This window comes from Hordeum vulgare, chromosome 4H (genome assembly GCF_904849725.1).
Source record: "Hordeum vulgare subsp. vulgare chromosome 4H, MorexV3_pseudomolecules_assembly, whole genome shotgun sequence".
NCBI classification, from domain to species: Eukaryota; Viridiplantae; Streptophyta; class Magnoliopsida; order Poales; family Poaceae; genus Hordeum; species Hordeum vulgare.
Genome location: NC_058521.1, coordinates 527,078,912 through 527,091,909, shown reverse-complemented (window position 1 = coordinate 527,091,909; position 12,998 = coordinate 527,078,912). Strand labels below are relative to the sequence as shown.

Sequence of the window (12,998 nt, the reverse complement as noted above, 5' to 3'; positions counted from 1 at the left end):
AAAATTTCTTGCCGGTGCTTGGCACACGGTTGGAGGCATGGGGAGGGGATCTCATCAGATGATGAGTTCCTGCCAGAGGAGGGGATACGATGAGGGGAGCAAGGGTTAGGCGCCTCTATCTGGCCATAAGGAGTCGTCGTTGCCGCGTCATAACCTCGGAATTCCCCGTGTGAGCCATGGAGGCCCGCCTCCACCTGCAAGTACTTCGCTCCACCGCGCCTTATCCGCGCGTCGCCGCCGTTCTGCATCAAGCAGACACATCATCCCCAGTCACTGTAGCTCTCACGTTGATTTGATCCAGAAGCTGTGCTCGAGCGCCGAAACAGGGGCAGCAAGCGGGCAGAGGTACGACCGCGGAGGCGGGTGGGTTGAGATCGACAGCAGTGCTGGTTGAGGTCGGCCGCGTCGGCGAGTGGTGTGGCAGTGGCCTGGGCACAGGCCAGGGTGGACCAGGGTCGACGCGATGCGCTCGAGCGCCGCAACGGGGGCAGTGAGCGTGGAGAGGTACGGCCGCGGAGGCGGGTGGGTTGAGATCGCCAGCAGTGGCGGTTGAGGTCGGTCGCGGCGACGACCGGTGTGGCGGCGGCCTGGGCACAGGACAGGGTGACCCATGGTCAACGGGAGGAGGCGATGCGTACGGGTATAATTTTTGCAGCGAATCATTTTTTCCTTTTGCGTTGCAGATAAATGATGAAGCGCGGGTTGAATAACAAAAAATACAGTTTTTTTTAATAAAAATGACGCGGTGGGTTTTCCGACGAAAACAATAGCCGCTTTATTATTAGATATAGATTACTTATTGCTCCCTCCGTTCCTAAATATAGAGTGTATAGTTTTTGGCACGGAAATTAAAGAACACGCGTGGAGGGAAATTTTCACAAGGAAATGTAATCAAATCCCTAAAATAAATATCCACACGAGTGATGCAACGCACTTTACCTTATATTTTGGATTTTTTATCAAAAAACTATACACCTTATATCAAGGAACGGAGGGAGTACTATTTTTAATTATTTTTGATTAATTTTGATGAAGTTTTTTCAAAATGGATCAACTCTTGTCAATATTGATGAACTTTTAAAAAATGGATGAACTTTTTTCAATTTTGATGAACTTTTTTTAATCAAATTCAGTGTTTTTTGAAAAAAAAACGATGAACTTGTTTTCAAAATCGGTGAATTATGTGAACTTTTCTCAAATTTTGTGAACTTTTTTAAAGAATATTGAACTTTTTATCAGAGTCGTTGAATTTGTTTTTAAAATCGATGAAATTTTTCTCAAAATATGTGAACAATTTTAAAAAATTGTGAACTTTTTTAAATTCAATTAATATTTTTTCGAAATCAGTGAACTTGTTTTCAAAATTGACAAAAATTATCAATTCCCATGATTTGTTTCTAAAATTAATGGACTTTTTCAAATTTGTGGATTATTTTTAAAAATGCTGAAACTTTTTAAAAACATTGACGAGTTTATATTAAAATTGATGAACTTTTTTCAAAATCAATGTTTTTTTTATGCAAATTTGATAATTGTTTTTGATATAATTTTTTTTATTTTTTATTTTTTTGTTTTATTATAAAGTCAACGGTTGAAAAAAAGACTGGTCAGCCGCGAGAGTCAATCAACCCTCGAGCGAGCGAGCGACCAGGTGGGTCGAGAGCTCGCCATATGGGCCAGACCATCATCTGGCGGCTGTGAGCGACAACAATCTTAGAGCATCTCCAAGAGGCGCGCTATAGAAGCGTCGCGCCGCAAAAAAGACAGTTTTAGCGCGCGCGCAACGCGGCGGGCAGCTCCAGCGGGCGCGCAAAAACGGCGCGCGCGCCATTTCCATTTCAGCGCGCTGGCCGAAACGCAATCCCGCGCCCCTTATTTGCTGCGCTGGCTCCCGCGTGCGCGACTCTCCCGCGCTCGCTCCTGCTCTCTCCCGCGCTCCTACTCTCTCCCGCGCTCGCTCCTCCCTCATCCGGCCGCGCCGCCGCCGCCGCTCGCGCCCCCGCGACCGTTCAACGCTTCCCCGGCCTATCCCCACGCCGTCGTCGCCGCCTGCGCCCGCCGGCGACCACTCAGGCGCTTCCCCGGCCTGTCTCCGCTGCGGGCGCCGCCCGCCCCCCCCGGCGACCGTTCAGGCGCTTCCCCGGCCTCCCCGCGCCGTCGTGCTTCCGCCCCACCCCCTCCTAGTCCTGGCGGCCTTCGCGCGCCTCCGACGTCCGAGGAATAGCGCCCGAGAGCTCGCTGCCACGCCGCGCCTGCAAGGTGTTCGACAAAACGCCTACAAGGTATGTATTGCTCCAAACTTATGAATTTGGTGCATGTTTTGAATGGTAGTTTTTATAGTATAGTATTGAACATTGTAGATGAGTTCATCCGAAGAAGAATTTGATATGGAAGAGGAGGAGGATCTTGCAATGATAATAGCTATGCATATCAATAAAAAACCGAAGCACGGTGGTTCGGTTATGGGTCGCGAGAAAATTTGGAGAGATAGGATTGATGCCCATAACAGATTGATGAAGAACTATTTCGTGGAGAATCCCACATACCCGGAGTCGTATTTTCGTCGCCGGTTTAGGATGAGCACAGACTTGTTCAAGCGCATTGCAGAGAAACTAGCGAGTCATGACCGGTTTTTCCAGCAAAGGAGGAATGCCGCCGGAGAGCTTGGGCATAGCATCTTTCTGAAGGTGACAGCCGCATTGCGTATGTTGGCATACAGTATCCCGGCTGATTTAGTTGATGATCACTTGGCTATGGGTGAGAGTCAAGCCATCATGTGTGTCAAGCGCTTTGCAGTGGGAATTGTGCAAGTGTTTGGCGAGGAGTATTTGATATCTCCCACTGCTGAAGACGTCGCAAGGCTATTGGCGATGAACAAGGCTCGCGACTTTTCTGGCATGCTTGGCTCAATAGATTGCATGCTTTGGAGTTGGAAGAATTGTCCAAAGGCATGGCATGGGCAATTCCACGGCCAAAAAAAGGGTTCCACTATAATCCTTGAAGCGGTGGCCGATTAGGAGACTTGGATTTGGCATGCATTCTTTGAAATGCCTGGATCTTTGAATGATATCAATGTTGTCAACCGGTCACCACTGATGAATAAGATTGCAGATGGTGAGTTGCCACCGGTGCAGTTTGTAGCAAATGGCCGTACGTACAACTATGACTATTATCTAGCGGATGACATCTATCCAAAGTGGCAAACCTTCGTGAAGCCGTTGAAAAAGCCGGAAGGTAAGAAAAATCTTGATTTCCACAATGCTCAGGCGGTTGCTAGAAAAGTTGTGGAGAGAGCATTTGGGATTTTGCAAGCCCAATTTGCTATTGTTAGAGGACCGGCTAGATTTTGGGATTAAAAAATGCTTTGGTACATCATGCACGCTTGTGTGATCATGCACAACATGATCATCGAGAATGAGCGTAGCCAAGATTTAGATTACTCACAGTATGAGCTCTTGGGACATCCCGTGCGTGTGCGACGGAGGGCTGAAATGGTAGCCCGTTTTGTTGCCTCCTATCACACCATTCGGCGTCCCGCAACGCACAATGATCTTCAGAAGGATCTGACTGAAGAGTGATGGGCATGGCATGGACGACAAAGAGCATGATTTGGTTGTGTTTATTGCATTATTTGTATTGTATTGTTCATGAACTATTGGTTGTGTTTATTGCATTATTTGTTGTATTGAAGGATAAACTATTTGTTTGAGTTGTAAGACTATTTATTGTTGATTTATTTTGTTTGTTTGATCGTTTTTGCGTCTATTTTTTGAAATGTATATGTGGTTTGTGCGTGTTGCTGCGCGCGCTGCATTTTTGGGCACTGCTGAAGCGGCGCGCGCGCTGCATTATAGCGCGGCTGCTGGAGCCAGCGCCTAACCCTGCGCTAAACCAACCGAAGCGCGCGCTGCAAACGCATTTTTTAAGCACGGCGCGAAGCGCGGCTGTTGGAGATGCTCTTAGTTTGCGCCTGAAGCGCTAACCAGGAGCTCCCTAGTTGTCCTGATGTTTATTTTTTCGCTTGCTCTCCCTATCAAGGACTCGGTCAAACTCGCTGGCTTTTTGCTCGCTCGCTCTGACACACCATTTGTTTTATCAAATGGTCATTGGGTTTTTCATGTTTTTCTTTTCCTTGTTGGCCTATTTTTTTAAAAAATATTCACTCATTTTCTTCGGCTATTTTCTAAATGGTAGACAGAAAATAGGCAGATAGCACCATCTTCTTCATCACTGGTTGATGCGATGATAGATATATAGCATCAATTTCTTCCTCGTTGATGATGCAGTAGAAAAAACAAGGACTCACTAGTTTTTTTAGGAGGCAAACATTGAAGCATTTTTTGAACCGTTGTAATGTTTATAAGGACGAATAAAATACCATTAGACTGCCCTAACCAAATATGGCGGCTAACCCCTAGGGATAAAGCACGCTTCACGAGTTTGTGAGCCTTGATATTCGACCTTCTAAATTCATGCAAGATATTACAAGCAATAAAAGTAGACTTGAGTTGTATGATTTCATGTATGATTGCACCATAGCTACTTGAGTCTTGTGTATATCTTCAACCATCACCTTGTAGTCTAACGCAACATGTATCATTCTCTCATAGAGGTCGTTCTAGGGCTAAGGCCTCTCAAATCAGAAGTTATCTACAAGGAGTCACTAGTGGGGGGGGGGGAATTATCACAAACATCAATCCGTTGGCCTTTTTTCCACTTCAAGATTCTCTTGTGAAGAGCTGGGCATGTGTGTGTCGTCATAGGCCAAACAACCTTTTAACTCCCTACCGTAGCGGAGCCGAGAGACAAGGCCCAACTCCTATTTGACGCCTTATGCACCACTTCTAGTTCTATTCGAATACCAGCACATACACCCATGTCGATTTTTCGTTCGTTAAAAGGTTGACCCATCTAGCTTAGTGTGCGATCGGGTCGTGAATTCCTCCTGATTTTGGGAAGCTTCTAGAAGATACCAAGCCCGGTTTTAGGAAGCTTCTAGAAACTTTTGACCGTTTTCCCCTTTTCTATTGTTCTACCCAGTTTTGTCCCGTCTATTCCTTTTTTATGTTTTTTAAATTTTCGCTTTTCTATTTACTTTTCCTTTTCTTCAAACGTGTGTACTTTCTTCATTTTTTTGCAAAATTTGAACATTTTCTCAAATGTGTGACCCTTTTCCAAATTTGGTAAATTTGTTTTCAAATTTTCTAAACTTTTTTCATTGCCATTTTTTTAAATTATGAACTTTTCCAAGTCAAGATTTTTTTTTCAAATTTCTTGAATTATTAGTTTCATAAACTTTGTTACAAACTAATGAACATTTTCATATTCGTGAATAATTTTTTATTTTTTACAAACTTAAAAATATATATTTTCCAGTCTTTGAGTTTCTTAAATTCTTGATTTGTTTTCCAAATTTCTTGAACTTTTTTAAATTTATGATTATTTTTCCAAATTTCTCAATTTTTGAAAACTTGTGAACTTTGTTTCTTCCATATTTCACGATTTTGTTTTCAAATTCATGAACATTTTTTATTTATAATATTAGTAAAAAACTTTTCCAAACTCACAAACATTGTTTCTCATTTATTTTTTTAAAAAATTTGAACTTTTTCAACAGTGAATGGTCACGCGGTCCACGAGCAACCAATCGACCGGTCAATGGTCAACCAATGGATTGGTCAAATGATCTTTTTCTTTTTTGAGGAAAAAAAACAGGGGAACGAGCGAGAAAGTAGTGGTAACTAGGGGACACCTAGTATTTGTGTGTGAGTGTCGACCGGGGTTTCTAGCGCCTCAAGCGTTGCTTAGGACGTATGGAGACAAGGCATCTATGTTCAGACGCAAGAAGCGTCATCTCTCGTTTCCCCTCCTGGTTCCTCCTTCGTTCAGCACAACAACTAATTCTACTTGTCAAAAAATACAACTGATTATAGGATCTACCACCATGTGGTGTGTTGCCATTATGCTTAGACGGTGGCATTTGATTGTGGATGCTCTCCACCGAACACAAACTGATCTACAACAACAGAGTGCCGAGGGAGGGGAGGGGGAGGTTGACAACTTTGTAAATGGTGGATGGAGAAATTAGGGAAAACCTGAGAATCTCGACAAACATGTAGGTCGTATAAATAGTGTGCACAATCACGCTTGAAAGAAATACTTCTTTGTGAAACCAAAAATATTCATTGCGAATGGGTTGAGCTTGATAATAAAGAACACTGGTGTTCGACATGAGTTGTCTAGGCTGACTGTGACTATCAGTTGGCCATGTTGGGACTATGACATCTTGTTGCATTCTCAATGGATTACAATTCAGTTTCGGGTGCATTGACAATGGAGTTCGACGTGCATCATGCGTCATGGTGAAAACATACTAGGTGTGCTTATGATCGCCTGTAGGAGTTATCGCTCTATATGAAGCCAGGTTAGCCGGCATACCTATCCATGTTTCTCCTTATTCTCCTTCAACATTACTTTTGTGAGGGGTGTTATGGTAGTACCAACAAGACGGCCAATGCTAAAGGCACCTTGCTTTTCTTGGTTAGATGAAGTTGGCTTTCGGACACATGTTGTTTCTTCATTGTCTCCGATTTTCTTTGGTGGTATTGAACTTGGCATGACATATTTTAATAATTTTATATCTTCTATTCACCCAAGATTGTGTTAGAACTACTAGCAAAAGAGCATGTGTGTTGCAACGGGAGAATAAATAACACCCGTTCTTAACCCAATAACCATGACCGAAGACCACAATAGGTCCATGTCATTTATTTTAACAAGACATCACATTTGTGTTCTGCTTATCCTCTTTCTCACCCTCGCGGGTGGTGGCCTCGGCGTTCACACAAATCAGGACATGTTTGAATGTGGTCAATCCTAAGGGGTCTTTCTCTCTCCCTATCGCGATGAGAAATATGTTATCTTCCCTTGCAAGGTTTTTTAAAGGTATGCATATGTGATTATCGATGTTTCTTTTGTCTCTATATGATTTTAATGGGTGTTTATTTGCAACCCGGATTGCCTCCGGTATGAAAGAAAATGGACCGTGCACTATAGATTATAAGTTTGCTTCCAAATTATTCTAAAAAATATTTAACTGGTAAAAATAATATCATATGCAGATTCTATATATTTTTCTAAACAAATTTAATAGATAACATGTTAAAATTAGAGTTGTTGTTTAAAAGACATGGATAATTGAGAATCATCTGTTTGACTTAAATATGATCCGAGGGGTAATTACCTGAAATGTTAAGGGGAATTTCGAAATATATATATATAATAATGATTCGACTGTGACTTAAATATGTATTACGGATTGATTCACATAAAATGTAAGGAGTTTTCTATCAAATTTTGTGAGGGACGAACAGAAACACTTCTTACATTATTATTAATTAAAAAAATAAAAAGAAAAATTGACATTCCAGTTTAGATATAATTTATACACCTTTCGTAAAAAAATATATAAAGTGTTTAGATCATTGAAATACATGTGTCCGCTGAATATGATGTTATAAGACTTTACTAGTAAACAATTTGCATTGCACTTTTGTCTATTTACAAAATTTGATCCCACGTGTGGAAGTTGTGATATTTTTGCAGGACTACATAACTGCCCTGGAACATTTTCGTCATAATCGAGGCCCTCAAGTTTCAGATTTTTTGATTTTCTTTTTTCTACGATTTTTTATCACGGGGTGGGTGTAATGTCCGTGGGTATAAGAAACCATCTTCCTAAGAGCATCTTCAACAGCCGCGTTAAACAAGCGTTGTGCCACAATTTTACCCATTTTAGCGCGCGCGCAATCGGCAGAGTGTCACCAGCGGGCGCGCAATAACCGCGCGCGCGATATATAGAGTTGGGCGCGCAGTCCGAATCGCCATCGCGCACTGTGTATTTGGGGCGTCCGCTTCCGCGCGCGGCACACACGAGCGCTCGCGCCGCACTCTCTCCCACCCCGCCACCTTCGCCCCGCACGCGCCGGCGTCGGCGAACTGATCCGATGGACGCGCGCGCCGGCTCCCCTCTCACCCCATCCTACAGCCGCGAACCCTCCGCCGTCGCCGCCGCCGCCGTCGCCGCAAACCCTAGCGCTGGGAGCGTTGGCCTCGCCTTCGCCTCCGCCAAAGCTCCTCCGACCATCATCCTCGTGCGCGGCCTCTTCATGCCACCGCGGATGACCTCGGCGGCTGGCATTGTCGCGCCGGCGCGGGCGCCCGCAGTGATGAAGCCCTCGAACCTCGCAAATGCGGCGCGACCGAAGAAGGGCAAGACATCCGCGAAGAAGAACAAGGCGGTGGGCGGCTCCGGCACCTCGAAGGCGTCGAGGAAGAAGCTTGCAGGGCGTGTGAGGAGCGAGGCAACTACCGAAGCGCCGGCGAGGTCACTTGTTGAGCCGGCCGCCGACGCGCACAATGTGTTCGACGATATGCCCCAAAGGTAGAAAATTTCCCAACTTTTTTTCTTGTTCTTTTTTGAATGCATACATATAGATACTTATTTGCATTGTTCTATATACTTTGTAGTGTCAACGATGATGCATACATGTCAACTATGGGTGTTGACTTGAACAATTCGCATTGGTCTCAAACCAATGACATGCATTTGGAAGACCATGAGTTCCAGGTGGACGAGGATGGTGAGGGCATTGTCGGCACACCGAAAGAAAGAGGAGGCAACTACACCAACGAAGAAGACGTCGTGCTATTCAAAACTTGGTTGGATGTGTCGTGGGATCCGTCCGTTGGAGGTGATCAAAGTAGAGAGGCTTATTGGCTCCAGATGAAAGAACACTTTGATCTTTGCAACGTGAGTGGAATTGACTGCTCCGCACGATCGCTTCGCTCCCAGTGGTCGACCATTAACAAGGATTGTCAACATTGGGCGGCCGCACAAAAAGCGGTTGACAAGTTGAACCCAAGTGGCACCAATGATAATGATAGGGCAAGTGTCATTTCATCATTCCTCATGTTCATCATCATGCTTGTTGTTGGTGTTCCTTGTGCTAAATATTGCACAAACTTGTTTTGTTTTTATGTAGTTAAATATTGCACAAAACTTGTTCAAAGGAGAGGACAAGAAGACCAAGAAGGGGAAGATAAAGAAAGGAAGGCCATTTACCTTGCCTCATTGCTACGAAGTATTGAAGGATGATGAGAAATGGAAGAAGCGTGACGATATTGATGATTTGGATTTGAGCAAAAGACTCAATCGAACAATTGATTTGGAAGATGATGAGGAGGAGGATGTATCAAGTGAAGAAGGCAAGAGAAGCCCCACACCAAACTCGGTTTCATACTCGAAGCCCAAACGACCGGATGGCACCAAGAAAGACGCAAAAGAAAAGAAGAAGAGGAAAGGAGATGATGAGCTCAAAAATAATATGGAAGCAATTGTGAACGCAAGAAAAAAGAAGCCAACGAGGTGAGAAAAATGGCAAGGAACCAAGATGCCGCGTCCGAGGAGAGGAGGTTGGCGGCCGAGCGGGGGAGGGTGGCGGCCGAGGAAATGAAAGTGGCATTGGAGGAGAGGAAGGTGGCCATGGAGGAGCGATCTAAATTGTTGGAATGGGAGAAGTACTTGTTCTTCTTGGACACATCTTTGTTCAATGATGCGCAAAAGGAGTATGTCAATCTTGCTCGTGAACAAGTCTTGATCCGAAAAAGAACCATGATTCGCGCAATGGGTGGTGGTGGCCTTGGCGGGATGGGTGGCATTTGTGCCATGGGTGGCTTTGAAGACACCATGCGCGACATGAGCTTCATGGGTGGCTTTGGAGCTACCATGAAGACCATGGGAGGCATGGGTGGCTTTGGAGCTACCATGGAGACCATGGGAGGCATGAGTGGCTTCGGACCACCTCCGGACGGCTTGGACGACACGGGTGTCATGGGTGGCATGAGTTTTGCGGCTCTCATTGGCGGCATGGGTGCACCTCCGGACGCCGGTGTGCCACCTTCCCACGATCTTGGCAACACCTTTTGAGCTTCACATGATGAGGATGCGATGCACAACAATGGAGAGGAGGAGGAAGAATCGTCTTCGGTGGAGTCGGATGAATCGGAGGAAGATGAGGATGAAGACGATGATTGATTGTTATGCCTTTCGTTTGTGTCATGAACTTGGTTTGCATTTTGCACTTCGTTGAATGATGTTGTGGGCATGAATTTAAACTTGTGGGCATGAACTTTTGGGCACGAACTTGGTTGAATGATGTTTGTGATTCAAATTATATGCCATGTATTTTGTGTTGAATGAAATGTGTGAAATTTGTGTTTAAAATAAAGAAATGGGAGGCATCGGCTACGCGTGCTGCACTTTAACGCGCTACTGGAGCTGCGCACCCGCGCTGCATTTCAGCACGGCTGCTGGAGCCAGCGCTACGCGCCGCGCCAAACCTGACGATGGACGCGCTGTAAATCAGTTTTTTGGACGCCGGACGACGAAGCGTGCCTCTTGGATATGCTTAAAAAAAGTCATTGTGTATCATGAAATCCATCTTTCACTCATTGATGTTCTTCTACCTTATTTAAAGGGAATCGTTTCCCACCCGCGCGCCGGCCGAACCGACGCGCCAGTCGCCCCCTCGCGCGTGCGGGCCCATGCAATATTTTTCCCATCCGCGCGCTTCTCTGGTTAGTGGATGCAACATTTTTCGTCTAAATTTGTTGCAACCAGCGTCATTTTTGCTGCAAGCATTTTTTTACTACATTTTGTCCCAGTAAAAAAGCTGCATATACGTTTAGTTGCAACTCCAGTTCGTCGGATTTTTCGTTTACAACCGTTTTACTTTTGCTACAACCATGTTAATTTTTGCTATAACCGGCATCATGTTTTGCTGCAACCGTTCACTAAAAAAGTTACATACACGTTACGTAAATATTTGTTACAACCGGCGTTTGAGTTTTGCTATCACGTACCACCAGCTTCGTTTTTTTACTACGATCATGTAGATATTTTTTTTGCTATAAATTTTATTTTTTATTGCAACCGTTGAAAAAATTGCTGCATAACATTGAAATTTTGTTGCATAGGGAAAAAAATGTTTCAACGGTGGGATTGGTGGATCGATGCGGCGGCCGGCCGAAAGTCCCTTATTTAAAACAGATTTTCCTCCCATCTTCTCGTACTCAATTCACTCTAGCCTTCACCCTCACCGGAAGCCCGTCCGCCATCCGCAACGTCAGCGAGGTCACCTGCTGCGGCCGGTATGCACCGTCCACCGCGAGTTCGAACTCTTCCAGCACGCACGCCACGATAGACTTCATCTGAATGTAAGCCATCTCCTTCCCGAGGCAAATCCTCGGCCCCGCGTGGAACGCTATGTAGCGGAACGGGCTATCCGGCCGGAACGTCCCCTCCGCCGGATCCAGCCACCGCTCCGGCCGGTACACCCGCGCGTCCTCGCCCCACACGGACTCCATCCTCCCCATTGCGTACGAGTTGTACGCCACGAACCAACCTGCCCCCACCGCCGTGCCGTCCGGCAGGACATCGGCCGCCTCTGCCCGAAGAAAGTTCACCGGCACCGGCGGGTAGAGCCGCATCGACTCCGTGATGGCCGCGTGCACGTAGTGCATCTCTCTCAGCTCGTCAAGATCGAACCCGGCTCTGCCGAGATCACCGGTCGCTCTGCGGGCGCGCACAGCGGCGACCTCGTCGCGGATGCGGCGCTCCACGTCCGGGCGCGAGGACAGCAGCCAGAAGAACCAGGTGAGCGCGGAGGATGTCGTTTCCCGCCCCGCGAGGAGGAAGCTGATCACCACGTCCCGGAGGGCCGTCTCCGTGTAGCTCTCGCCCTGGCTCGCCATGAACCTCGATAGCAGGTCGTGTTTCTCGCAGCCCATGTTCATCTCCTCCCGCCGCGACCGTATGATACGATCGGCGAAGCCGTGCACCATGGCAATTGAGTCGCGCAGCCGCCGCTCGGAGCCCAGGTTAAGCGCCTTCTTTATGATCCAGAATCCTGGGACGGCGTACTGGAACCTGCCAGCGCTGAGATTGGCCGCGTCCCGGAACGCGTCGGCGAAACTGCTGCTCGCGGTCGCAGTGCTCTCGACTTCTGGGCGAGCGCCGCCGCCGCCGCCTCCGTCCGGGAGCTGGCCGGGGTCGTGGTCGAAGGCGACCCGGCAGATATTATCGAAGGCGTAGCGCTCGAGCGTGTCCTGGAGGTCGAGCTGCCTGCCGGACCCGGCGGCACGGCGCAGCAGAGGAAGGAGCCTGCCGTGGAGCTCGCTGTGCACGCTTTGGGCCACGAAGACACGGAGCGAGCGCGTGTTGAACTCGTAGCTGGCGGCCTTCCGCTGCGAGCGCCACGCCTCGCCGTCGGCGTTGAAGATGCCCCGGCCGAGGAAGTCGTGGAGCAGCGCCGCGAAGCGCGGGCCCTTTGGGTAGTTATCGAAGCTAGCGCGCATGATGTGCTCCAGATTGGTCGGGTTCGCGGTGATGACGCCTCGGACGCCGCCGGGCCGGCGGAACACGAGCGTGCAGGTGGGCTGGAGCGCGAGCACCTCGGTTAGCCAGTCCAGTATACGGTGGCGGTTCGCCAGGAACTGCGGCAGGTGGCCGAGCAGCGGGTACGGCCGCGTCCTCGGCGTGCGCTGCGCCGCCGCGTTCTTGTCGAGTCTCCACGCACGGAGGACGAAGGCTGCGCCGAGGGAGAAGAGCGGTATCAGGAGGAAGGCTGCCAATGCGATTGCCATGACCGCTAGCTGGAGTCTACCTACCGTGTGAGGAAATTCGTGGCGTTTATCTGATTATTTCCATCGTTTGGTTTTGTGGAGTGTGGGTGAAGGGGAAGAAGATAATGGAGAGGAGGAAAAGATCGTGGTGGTGAGCGAGCCGGTTGGTGTGGAAGCGCCTCCGCCGCTGGTGAGGCCAATCCAAGGCACCGCCCCAACGGGACGTCTTTTTGTCAGCACAGTACAAATGCCCCTGTCGTTCCACCGGGCGAAAGAGAAACAGAGCCTGCTTCATATATTAGAAAAACTAGCAA

At 47.4% G+C, this 12,998-nt stretch overlaps 1 protein-coding gene across 1 annotated transcript; it reads right to left on the bottom strand.

The window, feature by feature from the left end:
- Positions 1–10,946: 10,946 nt before the first annotated feature.
- Positions 10,947–12,744, bottom strand: LOC123446771 (cytochrome P450 94B3-like). The gene has a single exon (XM_045123315.1). The coding sequence runs from the start codon at positions 12,703–12,705 to the stop codon at positions 11,134–11,136; it is 1,572 nt and encodes a 523-aa protein (XP_044979250.1). The 5' UTR covers positions 12,706–12,744; the 3' UTR covers positions 10,947–11,133.
- Positions 12,745–12,998: the final 254 nt, after the last annotated feature.